Source organism: Rhinatrema bivittatum, chromosome 7, assembly GCF_901001135.1.
Source record: "Rhinatrema bivittatum chromosome 7, aRhiBiv1.1, whole genome shotgun sequence".
Lineage (NCBI taxonomy): Eukaryota > Metazoa > Chordata > Amphibia > Gymnophiona > Rhinatrematidae > Rhinatrema > Rhinatrema bivittatum.
In genome coordinates, this window is record NC_042621.1 from 222,005,298 (window position 1) to 222,018,088 (window position 12,791).

General features: G+C 37.7%; 1 protein-coding gene across 1 annotated transcript in view; it reads right to left on the reverse strand.

The window, feature by feature from the left end:
- PLCE1 (phospholipase C epsilon 1) overlaps nt 1-12,791 on the reverse strand; it is a 401,333-nt gene that overhangs the window by 38,353 nt on the left and 350,189 nt on the right. The window contains exon 26 of the mRNA XM_029610717.1: nt 3,619-3,782. Coding sequence (XP_029466577.1) covers nt 3,619-3,782 — 164 coding nt within the window. The remainder of the gene's footprint in view (nt 1-3,618; nt 3,783-12,791) is intronic.

Genomic DNA, 12,791 nt, shown 5'->3' on the forward strand with positions numbered 1-12,791 from the left:
AGCTAGATAGAGAGTGCATCAAGCTAGGTCGAGAGTACATTGTACAAATCTCATCTTTTTATACCTTTTGTCACTCCAAATCACATAAAATCTTCCCTGTGCATGTAAAACTGTGCATGTAAAACTGCCCCCCCAAAACCTAGCACACCACCAAAACCTCACCCCAAATTACTAGTTGCGCCTCTTACAGTGGTATAAAAAGTTGACTAATAAGTATGCCTCCCCAAAGGTTCCCCCTCTCTCTCTCTCCTCCCCCCCTCTCTCCCTCCCCTCCACCTGCCCGCAAATCCCTATTCGGGCATAATGCACAGCATAATACCAGGAAAAAAGGTGTTATTTCCGGTGTTAAATTGTGCGCTAGCGTACATTACAATATTGCACGCAACGTTAAACACCCCTCATTTTCATAAACTCCACCCAAACTCCTCTCTTTTGCCTAAATTTTTTAAATTTGCAACGCATCTCGTGTTGCGTTATTGATTGCATGCGTTATGGCCCTAACGCAATTTGATAAATGACCCTGTTAGATGGTAGCTTTAAAAACAGCCTGTGCCCAGGGACACAGATATTTTATAACAAACGTGTGTATATACATGCATGTCATAAAAATAGCCTGACTGTGCGCACATGTACGCTCAGTTTTAAAATGCCACTTCTACCAAATAAATAGGGAAATTTTTAAAGGCACGTATGTCGACACATTGCCAGTTTTCCCAGTTAAGGGATGGGACCTTCCAAACCCCTCTAGTTTCATAGCCTCCCTTCTCCTCTGTTAGCCCTGACCTTTAAAACCCCTGTCATCTGCCTAGAATTTTTTGTTTTACAACTTGCACATCATCCATAGCAGAGGTAAAGTTACGCGGTAGGGCACTCTGGCATGCGCCGCAGTGCATAAATGCTTACACACAAATTTCATGGTAAAATCCAGGAACGCCCATGCCCTGCCCAGACCACATCCTGTCCCTTTTTGGAATCTTTTCATTTGTGTATGCAGCTGCATGTACGTGTGTATCCCGGCGCTTTAAAATTCAATACAGCACGCGCCAGCCCAACATATTCACGCATCCCCTAATTGATGCGCATATCAGGCTTGTAAAATTCACCTTTTGGATTGTAAAACCTCTGGGAATAGATAAAAACCTACTATACCTGAATGTAATCCACTTTGAAGTGCCAAAAAGCAGAATATTAACAAAAACCCACCCCAAAAAAATCCCTATCTAGGGGAATTCTGGGGCAGGGCCAACAGTTATGCGCAAAAGTTGCTATTTTAAAAGACACACTTACCTGCGTATTGCTACACATGCTAATTATCTGGTATAAGCGATAATAAACATGTGTATGTGAACTGGGGGGGAATTCAGGCTGAAAAGCCAGGAGAGTCTTGATGAACTGGGGAAGGACTTGGCAAACTGGTGGACTAATTATTTAAACCGGTACTTTCACTCACACGTGCATGTTTTAAAATTCAATGATTTACGCATGTAAAGCCTGACTCGTGCGAGTAAGCCTGGCACCTGATTTAGCGCTTGAAAAGAATCTTGAAATAATTAAAGTTGTACTATATTTTCGCACATACAATATATAAGGTGAATTTTCGAAGGAGTTGCATCGGTAAATGTAACATCATATAGCAATTTTCAAAAGCCATTTACTCGTGTAACGTGCACTTACGTGGGTAGATCCTATGGACAATTCAATGGCATATATCGTAGCAATTTTCAAAAACCCACTTACATGGGTAAAATGCATTTACACATGTAAAACTCAGTTTTATGCGTGTAAATCCTTTTGAGAATTACCCCGTGCATATATATTTTAAAAATAGGTGGCTAAAGTACACACATTTAATGCACTGAAGAACGTGGTTTTAATGCATTGCATGTAATTGCACGTTGGCCTGCATACATACGCATTTTGGGGGTAATTTTCAAAAGGAGTTACACATGCAAATATAACTACTATTATAGCAATTTTCAAAATCTATTTATGCGAGTAAAGTGCCCTTACGCAAGTAAATCCTATGGACAATTCAATGGCATATATTGTAGAAATTTTGAAAAGCCCACTTATTTGAGTAAAGTCCATTTATTCAAGAAAAACTCAGTTTTACTCAAGTAAATGCTTTTTAAAATCAGGCCCTTCGTGGAGTAAAAATATGCATACTTTATAATATGTGCGTATATGATTCGCACGTTATATTATACTAGGGTAAAACTATGTGTGAGCACATACACACATATGCCACCATTCACACTTCTTTTATAGTTATCCTCCCAGTGAATAGAACCCATTAGAAATAATGGCTGCCACGGTAAATAATATGCTCTGTCACACATTAATGCATGAGAAAAAAGAAACGTTGCCAATTAAAATTGAAAAATCATAAATACAGAGAACACTTTGTCAAAATTTAAATTTGGACTATCAACTGTTGCATTGCATATAAGGCACATACTTTCCTTGCCAGCCAAGAATGAACCGGGAACCCCTGAGGCAGCCATTGCGAAATGTGGTATCATGTCGGGCTCAGTGATTCTGTTGAAGGGGGAAGTATTCCTTTTTATAAGCATTTGAAAATTTCAAAAAATACTCTCTCAGGACCAATGATCATAAATGACCTTTAGCGGTGAAAATACTGAATGAAAAAAAAGTTCAGCATCCGCGGGGCTGGTATGATGGTCCAAATTTAAATTTTGAAAATGTGTTCTTTGTATTTATAAATTCTCAATTTTCATTGGCAATGTTTCTTTTTTCTCATAATTATTTTGTTTGCATATTTGCTTTGGACTGTTTTGGTGTGACACATTGATGCACACCAAACCTTCGAGAAAAGGGGAGTAAGTGAACTGAAAACAGGGTGAACAAGAATGGGTGAATTATACATCAAATATCAGAGGCTTAGGAAACGAAATGCAGCTACACTAGGGCAGCTAATACTGAATCCAAACTGCTCAAAAGTTAACTGTACTACAGGCACAGGTGAAGTAATACAAAAATTAATGGAAAGTAGAAAATGCAAAGAACCTGAACAAAATATTCTGGCTGAACCATCTCTAAACAGGCTACCGTAGCAGAAAGCATTAGCTTACTAGTAAAATCCCACTGTATCGGCTTGTCTTTCAGACTCCTTTTATATAGATACATACATATATAGAAAAAGATAAGATTTATGAGTTTGTAAAACATTAGTCACTTATGCTAAGCCCTTAAGAGTTAGCGCCTTGGCTGAGTCCCAGTTCCTTCAGCCAGAGTTTTAAGCACAGTGCAAGTTTCTAAGCTGTAGCAGAGTAAGTTCACGAAAAAAAAAATACTGATGATTAAGCCACTTGTAGTCTTAAGCTGACCGCATGATTGAAAATATTTGTGCTGTAATCCTAAGGCTTCTAAACACGGTTGTTTTGAAAGCATTGTAGATACTGTAGGTCAGGAAAACTTTGGAGCAAAACTTTCATAGTAATTAGAATGACATTTCAAGGTCATTCCCGCAGGAATGTGCCAAACTCAAAATCCTAAAGAATAAGAGATTTCTGACTCCCGTAACCTTTATTTGAAACCTATCTATAAATGTAATATCTTGATACTAACCTAATTTCTGGAATTTAAAAAAGTGCTTACTGTTATAGAATATATAGCTGGTTCCATATTTTCCACATCTCGCTCCAGAGGAGAAAATAACTGGTGCATGGGGCAGTTCTTGTCCCACAGAACAGGGGGTTTCAAAACATAGCCACAGCCACCATTAGCTTCAAACATTGCAGCATTTAAATGCATAGGAAGATCTACGGATAAAGGAAGACAAAGATGCATGAAAGGGAGCTAAATCTGTACACCAAAAGGCAATTTCTGTTTTAACTTTAAAATTCTTTATTGAATCTGAAATATCATGACATAAAATGAGCAATTCTTAAACATCAAAATAGCTGAATACAGTTTACACCTAAAACAAAAGCCATTGTTGTCCCCTCTGTCCCTTCCTCCCCCCTCCCGTCCCCAAACAAATAGGAAGAAAGTTTGGTCAAATAGATGAAAACATAAAATAAACATTGAAAAACCAGGAGGTCCATATTCAGAAGCATTTAGCCAGATAACTTAGAAATTATCTGGCTAAATATATTTGGGACCAAAACATATGCTCACAAAATTGTCAGAAATTAATGAGGATATACAATCATATTATCTGGTTTTGCTGGATGTACAGTCCTTATATACAAATATCCCCCAACAGGAAGCACTGATGAGGTGAGAATAAGACCACACAAAATACTGACGGAGTTGATTGTACAGTTGGAACAGATTGCACTAACACATAATTACTTCTTGTTTCAAGAGGATTTTTAACATGGCATTGCGTTGGGGCCACGATGGCCTCCAATATTGCAAATCTATCTACATGATACCTTTAATCTCTGTATTTTGATATATTTCAAAGTTGAATTTCACAATGCCGGAACAACGCCAGACTAATAACTAGCCCCGTGAAGAAGGAATCCCGCTTTCCGAAAACAGACTGTGTCAGGTGACTTTCACATCTAGGACTTTGACAAATCAGTTCTTTGGGCTGACTACGTGAATTAAGCAACCTCAAAAGTTAAGTGATGAAAGTCCTTTGTGAATAAGAATAGATGATATAATCACTTAAAGTACTACAACACGAAAAATTTGAAAAAATTGACCGATGATTAAACGTTGTGGCAATGATTAGATGTGCGATGCACATTCAATGATGTGTACCCATAAATACATACTACCCAAATATGATGGTCACTAAAAATTATTGCTCATTATTTGTGGTATGTTAGTTTCTATTCTTGAGGAAGAAATCTTTATGTGGCACATTTTGAAACAGAATATAGTTATAGACCCCTTTTTTCAAAAGTGTAAAAGTATGGTCAAAATATATTTTGATATATTTTCCCTGTGGTCATCATTGTTGGAGGAATTTAATACTTTTATACAATGGTGGAATTTAAGAGATCAGCATTTACAATTCACCATGGAAGTCCATTTTAACCGTTTACCATACCTGGACATTTAGATATACAAAGAAGGAAAAAATTTGGCAACAACAGTGTATAGAAAATCCACAGATCATAACAATATTCTGAGATTTGATAATTTTCATCCATATAGTTTACAATCAAGTCTTCTATTTGGTCAGTTTTTGCACTTGTGTAGGATTTGCTCTAATAAAGAGAACTCTGAAATACAAGCTCATGACATGCATCATAGGTTATTAGAAAGAGGCTATCCAATGTGAGTTATAAAACCAATGTATAAAATACTGCTAGATCTGTCAGCAGCATTTGACACGGTAAACCATGACATACTATTGAAAAGACTGGAAGAAACTGGATTACAAAACAAAACAATTGAATGGTTTACATCCTATCTGAACAATAGATCTTATCAGGTACAGATAAAAAACACAATATCAGACAAAATCAAACTAAAGACAGGCGTCCCCCAGGGTTCAGCACTCTCAGCGACGCTATTTAACATTTACATGCTCTCTCTCTGTCACCTGCTAGCGGGGCTAGGTATCATACACTACATATATGCTGACAACATTCAATTAATTCTACCAGTTGAAGAAACAATTGAAAAAACACTGAATTTTGCAATGTTATACCTAGACATAATAAAACAACTATTACACCAAATGAAACTAGTAATCAACATCGAAAAAACAGAATTTATACATCTTGAATGAAAAAACATTGAAAGAATTCAAAATCCCATCCAACCTAAAAATAGCAAATCAGTTGAGCTAACTGATAAAGCTAGAAACCTAGGAGTAATTATAGACACAGAACTGAGCCTTAAACAACACATATCAATAAAAGCAAGAGAAGGCTACGCCAAATTAATGGACCTTAGAAGACTAAAACCCTTATTAAATCAGAAACACTTTCGTACAATACTACAAACATTAATATTGCCAGCACGGACTACTGTAACACACTTTTCCTAGGATTGCCATATACTACTATCAGACCACTGCAAATACTACAGAACTCGGCTGCCAGAATACTTACTGGTAAAGGCAGAAGAGATCATATCACCCAGACACTTGCAGATTTACACTGGCTCCCAATAGAACAAAGAGTACAATTTAAAACACTATGCACAGTGCATAAACTAATAAATGACGAACATGCTGACTGGCTAAATACCGCACTACGATTACATGTCCCTCAAAGAAGTCTCAGATCGGCCAATAGAGCTCTACTAACCATACCCTCAGTCAATACAGCAAAGTTGACCCAAGTCAGAGAGAGAGCACTATCATTGGCAGGACCTTTATTATGGAACTCATTACCCCTGGAATTAAGACTAATGGAAGAATTAAAGCTCTTCAAAAAAGGCTTAAAAACATGGCTCTTCAAAAAAGCATTTCACAGTGAGGTAGCTGAATAACAACACAAAAACAGATGAAAGTCACCAGTAAAAATGCGGAGTTGCTTATTTTTTATTATTTTTCTCATATTTAAGTATTATATTAGAAAGACAGTATAAACATATGATTACGCTAACAATCATAAATGGTAACACACCCATTCCCCATTTAGAGTATATTATTGAACTATGTAACCGTATAATACTGGCACCTTTTGGATGATTTAGAAACCAAACCAAACATATTTGTGCCTAACTGTAAACCGTTGTGATGGTGCACCACTAAACGATGGTATAGAAAAGTTTGTAAATAAAATAAATAAATAAATTAATTAATTAAAAAGCACGGAATGCTGAGCATCAATGGTTATTGTTAGACCGTGTAAAATCTGAAAATAGATTAGTATGCACTTTGCGACACTCTCAAATTGCTCATATCATCGAGTCAGTGTTGTACCAATAATTGGTATATTTTACAGTTACATCAGGTATTTCAACACCATCCCTTAATAGCCTTTACAAAAGGGAAAAGTTTAAGAGATCTAGTGGTCAGATCTTGTTTATCTCCTGAGTCTGACCAACAAAGTACCCATTTGATGGGCCATAAACCCTGTGGCCATTATTCAATGTGTAAGACTACATTGAACATTACAGTGTGGCAGGATTTGAACTCAGAACGTGTTTATAAACTATGGACACACACTGATTGTACTTCAAAAAACATGTTTTTGCAATACAGTGCCCATGTGGGTTACTATATATTGGAAGGACAAAAGGATGATGAAAACTCGGCTCACAGAACATAACAGTTCCATTCAAAATAAAAGACTGTCAGGACCAATAGTCGCCTCTCACAGGATCTATGTTGGTGGATTATTGACCACGTTTTGCCTTCAAATTGTGAAGGCACTTTGGAGACAGTATTGAATTATAAAGAATAGTTTTGGATATATATTTTGAACTCTGTAACTCCTTCAGGTTTAAATGATGAAACAGAATTGTATTTGTTAATTTAACAGTGAGGGATACAGGTGATGTCAGAATACATTCAGATTTGCTTTGATTTGATTGGTTGTGCCAAGAAAAATGAGAATAACTGGTTACAAATGATGTCATTGAGGTCTGCCATTTTTATTGGTAACTTCCTATAAAAAATTTAAGTTAATAGGCAACTCGTGCACTTCCGGGAGTTGGAATCAAATCTGAAGAAGGGGGTCTCAAAATGGATAGTGAGATTGCCATTTTGCTCCCTGTGCTACAAGCTAATAGGGTCATTCATCAAAATGCGTTATGTTGTTAACGCACACGATAACGCATGCGTTAATGCCATAACATGTGTTAAGAACAATGTTGCATACTGCGAATGAAACTTTTTTGGAGGGGTGGGATCAGTGAGGAATTTGGGCGGGATTTACTAAAATGATGTGCAATATTGCACATTTTTAATACTGGAAAATAACTACACCTTTTTTCCTGGAGTTAGGCTGTGCAATATGCCCGAAATGGCCATAACGCAATTCGCGATAAATTTTTGAATTGCATTTTGGCCATTTTTCTTTGGGGGGGGGGGGGAGAGAGAGAAACACCTCTGGGGAGGGCCTCACAGTGTGTAACTATTTATATCTCTATAGGAGGGCCATCTAATAGGTCTAGGTGAGGTGTTGGTGGTGGTTTAGGGGTTAGTTTCGCATGTAGAGTGAGACGTACGAACAGCACAGTACACCTTGGTGAAGATTTGACATTTGGAGTGAGGAAAGTCTCACAAAGATGAAATTTTGTACTATGCTATCTCACCCTAGCTTGATTTTACCCCTAAACCATCACCAACACCTCACCTCGACCTATTAGATGGCCCTCCTATAGAGATATAAATAGTTCACTACTATGAGGGCCTTGTAAATAGTCTCTCTCTCTCTCTTTCTTAGCGCTAGAGCGTGCTAAGTTTACTGCACCACGCGATACTACCAATGCGAAGCAGCAAGTTAACGCATGGTGCAGTAACTTGCAAAAATTTCCCTAAGCACACCCCTTTTTAACATGGACATTATCAATGCGTTAACACATTTTGATGAATCCAAGGGTAAATTCAGTATTAACATTCTTTATCCTGTTCCTTTCTAGATTAAATGCTGCTTAAAAAATGATGAATATCCCGATGCAGAAATAAACACTCGAAACATGGCATCTGTCAGGAGAATTGAGAGAGCTTTAATGGCAGCATATAAGTTTGTGTATATATATTTGAAAAATAGTTTTAAATGCAACAAAAAAAAGATAAAAGAAAAAGTGAACATTCTAAGGACCTATGATTATAAAACAAAGCAGGTCAATTGTCTGTCATGCTATTATGATGGTCCAACTATTTTTTGGTGTGTTATAAGTGGGAACAACTGTTTATATTGGAAATATATTGAATATAATAAGTGACCCAGATAGACATTACTTGAATAAAGATTGGCACACTTACCTGGCTAAACTCTACACGGTTAATAAGTTAGCAAGTTAGAATTTAGACAGATACATTAGGGGCGTTCCAGTGGCAAAACTGGGAGGCTAACTCTGATATTCAGAGTTAGGTCTAACTTATCCAACTAACATAGCCGGATAACACTGAATATTGGTACTCATCCGGTTTTCTTAGCCGGATAAGTAGCATCTCCCTGTAATGTCCATATCCTGCCAGCCACTTAGCCGGATAAGTACATATTCGGATAAGTGGTGGCTGCTAAATGTGGTCAGATATTCAGCCACCACCATGTAACCATGTAACTCTATACTTATCTGGAGAAGTGGCACTATCGACCTCCCCATATCTAATTTTACTGTACAATGCTTTGGATGGCCTTTTGGGCCGATAAGGCAGTACAGAAAAAGTAATTAAAAAATAATAATAATTAACTAACTTGTATAAATTGGAAGTCTGAAAATTGTGTTCTCGAATTCTAGCTAAAAGTATACGGGGTATTCAAAAAGTCTACGCATAAATCCCAAGCTTGCCCAGACTCCAATCCCTGGAACACTTCCTCCCTGTGCATGTAAAAGTATGTTCATACAGTGCATATGTGCATAATTTTACGTGCGTTATCGAGCACACAATTTTCTAAATGTCCATTTCTGTGGGTAAAGCACTACTCTGCTCGCAGAAGTCCCTTTGTCAATTACCCTCCCTATCTGTAACTTTAAATATTTAACAAAGCACTCAACCTTCATTTATGCCTACTCTGTGGTGTTTTCAGCTAAAACAGTAAAATAAATAAATAAAATAAAAAAATTATGACAGCAATGTTACTCAGTATTCTAATGGTGTTATAAAATGTAGGCCGATTGTGTAATATGCTTCTGAATGGAGCAATAAAACAGGAAGCAATATGACAAGTGAAGGTGGCAAGCTGACAGAGGGTATTACAAGCACAGCGCCTTCAACAGAGGCATGAAAGCACTATTGCATTCTCAGAATTTTAGATATGGAGCATACTGGGGCTTGCCTGCAAGGACATGAATATTTGAATACGCAACCCGGGCAAGTCACACTTAATAAACTTAACCTAGAACAGGAGCTGATGTTCACTAGAACAAGTGGAAATATGAGATGGGATTTGCATGTCATAAATTTATGAATAATCACCATGAGCATGGGGGGGGGGGGAAAGAGAATTTTATTTAGGTTTGGCACATGGAAAGTCCACTTGGACCAAGGCCACATCAAAGAGAAAAAAGGAGACAGCACAGTTTGTCTAGTTTCGCTTGCAGTCATTCTCATACAATGCAGAATATTCCATATTAATGGATCAGCAATTGGCATTTGGCACAACTCATTTGAGTTAGTATTACTCAATGACAATTGATCTGTTTCTTATGTTTTCATTGAAGTTTGAAATGGGAAACATTTATTTACCAAAAACACATCTGCCCCATGATGCTATAGGAAGAAATACATTTTGGTTTTTAAAGGTTGTTTTCTTCTCTTGTTCTGATTGAAATACTGTGATTACTGGTAAAACATCCCAGATTCTTTGGAAAAGAATAATGCAGAACAGAACTGCTATTACCCGATTATAACACAGGCAGCTCATAATGGAGCTGAGAATGTTCAGATGTCATGCAGCAGATAAAAGCCAAGTTGGCCCATCCAGACTGTCCAGGTGAGATTCTTTCACTGTGGGGAGATGAGCACCTAACTTCTGATATGGAAAGCAACACAAAGTATCCCCCACCCCTCTCATATTGTGTGTGTCACTAAACTCAATTTGTATCAAAACATATTTATGAGATAAAAATTAAAGTAGATAAAACTATAGTACAAAATACACTACACAAACTTTGTAACACCAAAAAAAAAAAAAAGACAATTACACTGCTTAGGCAAGACTCCTGAAATTTGATCTACATCTGCTAAAAAATGAGACATTACCTCATATAATTCTGGAACCACCCAGTGGCTAGAATACATTAATATAAAGAAGTTACTAAATCAGTGGACTCAAATATTTCAGCAGCTGCATCTGTGTGATATGAAATACTAGAAAGTAAAGGTACCTGAGACATTATTAGAGGTTCCCTTTCAGAAGCATTTAGATGGATAACTCTGAAGTTATCTACTTAAATGAATATTTGGGCTGATTATCTTATTATTTGGATACAATTTAGCTGGATAACTTAGCAGTGTTCCAGGGGCATTTTGGGGAGGAGTTACATTAGCCAGCTAAAGTACCTGGCTAAGTCCAATTTTCAAAGTTAGCCAGATAACTTAGCTGGCTATGTCTGGTCAGGCCAAAGTGCTGTCCTAAAGTTAGCCAGATATACCTCCAAAGTTGGACAGATAAGTTTATCTGGCTAACTTTGCTAACTGGATAACAGCTGAATATGGATCCCATTAATAACCAATAATTGTCAATAATCAATCAGAAAAAGTACCAAACTAATATCAATGATGAATATAAAGAATTTCCAGAACAGTGAGTCACACTAGTTAGTTGTCCTAATAATCCTAGATAGATTTCATTAGTGATTACACCTAGCAAAGGCCATGCATTTTATCCTGGAAAACTGTCTGAAAATTACCCACTCTTTCTCCATGTAAAAGTATGCAAGGGGCCCAACAATGGAGCAGATATTTCAAAAAATCTGAGCTTCTATATTTAGGCATCTATTTTCAGCTGAGTTTAAAAGCTTAATGGGGCATTCTTAAATGCCCGGCGCGTGCAAATACTGGGATATATGCACGTGGCCGGGCCATGCGCACCGGGCACATTTTCAGAGCAGTCTGGCCACGAGCATATCTCCCAATACACGTGGAAGTGCTAGATTTTTGAAAAGGGGTGGGCTGGGGTGGAGTCTAGGTGGGGCATACGCTGGCAGCCAGAAGGCGCACGGAACTTACTTCAGCTCCTGAGCTCTTTATTGGAGCGGACTGGGAGGGAACTGGAGAAGGACCGATTACATCGCCATTCGCTTTTAAAGAAAATCCCCCTTCTTGTGCACGAGAATGGGCACCTGCGTGCACAGATATAAAATTAGGCGTGCATATGCACACAGGTATTGGATTTTAAAACATGAACGGGATGATGCGCGCATGTTATAAAGTCGGCGCCCTCCATGTGTGCATTCCGAGAACCGCATGCACATGGACGCCCGCACATACTTTTGAAAATTTAACCCTAAGTGTTCAGATGAAAAAAATTCACATATACTTAGGAGCCTAAAAGTTAGGCTCCTTAATTTAGGCCTGCTATTCATTTGCCTGGATTTAGGCTCCTAAATAAGGTGCCCAGTTCTGAAAATCAGGGCTAAGCTCCTAACTTTGTTTCTACCCCCGTAGCCATGCACATTTTAGGGTAAAACCTAACAATCGATGCTTAATGAAAGTAGGACCCTAAATTTAGGGACTCAACCTGAGAAAATTTTCAAAAGGGTCAATTTAGGAGTCTAACTCCCAAGGTTAAGAGCCTGAAAACTGGCCCCATTGAGCATACTTTTACCCAAACGAAAAAGTCGGTGGGTTCAGAGGCAAGGTTAGGTTGCGGAAGGCAACAATGTGAGTAGTTTTTCATTTTCAAGACTAGACAAAATTATTTCTCATGGTAAATATACCCTCACAAAGGCAGGTGCAACTTTGTGCAGGCAATTTTTCACTAGTCTGTTTCCAAAGGCAAAGTATGTGTGTATTTTCCTTTGAGAATTGGTAAAACATCCACGGATAAACTATCTATGATCTTTGCAACTATGTGGACAGTGCTAAAAAACTGCCTCATTACATGTGCTGCATTTACGTGGAAGCAATTAGGAAACAGAATAGTATGCTGTAAAGAAAACAATGGGGAACCATGGAAAGGACAACAGATTTTCAGTGAAAGGGAAGAGGAAGGAAATTAATTCCAATACAAAACTTATAG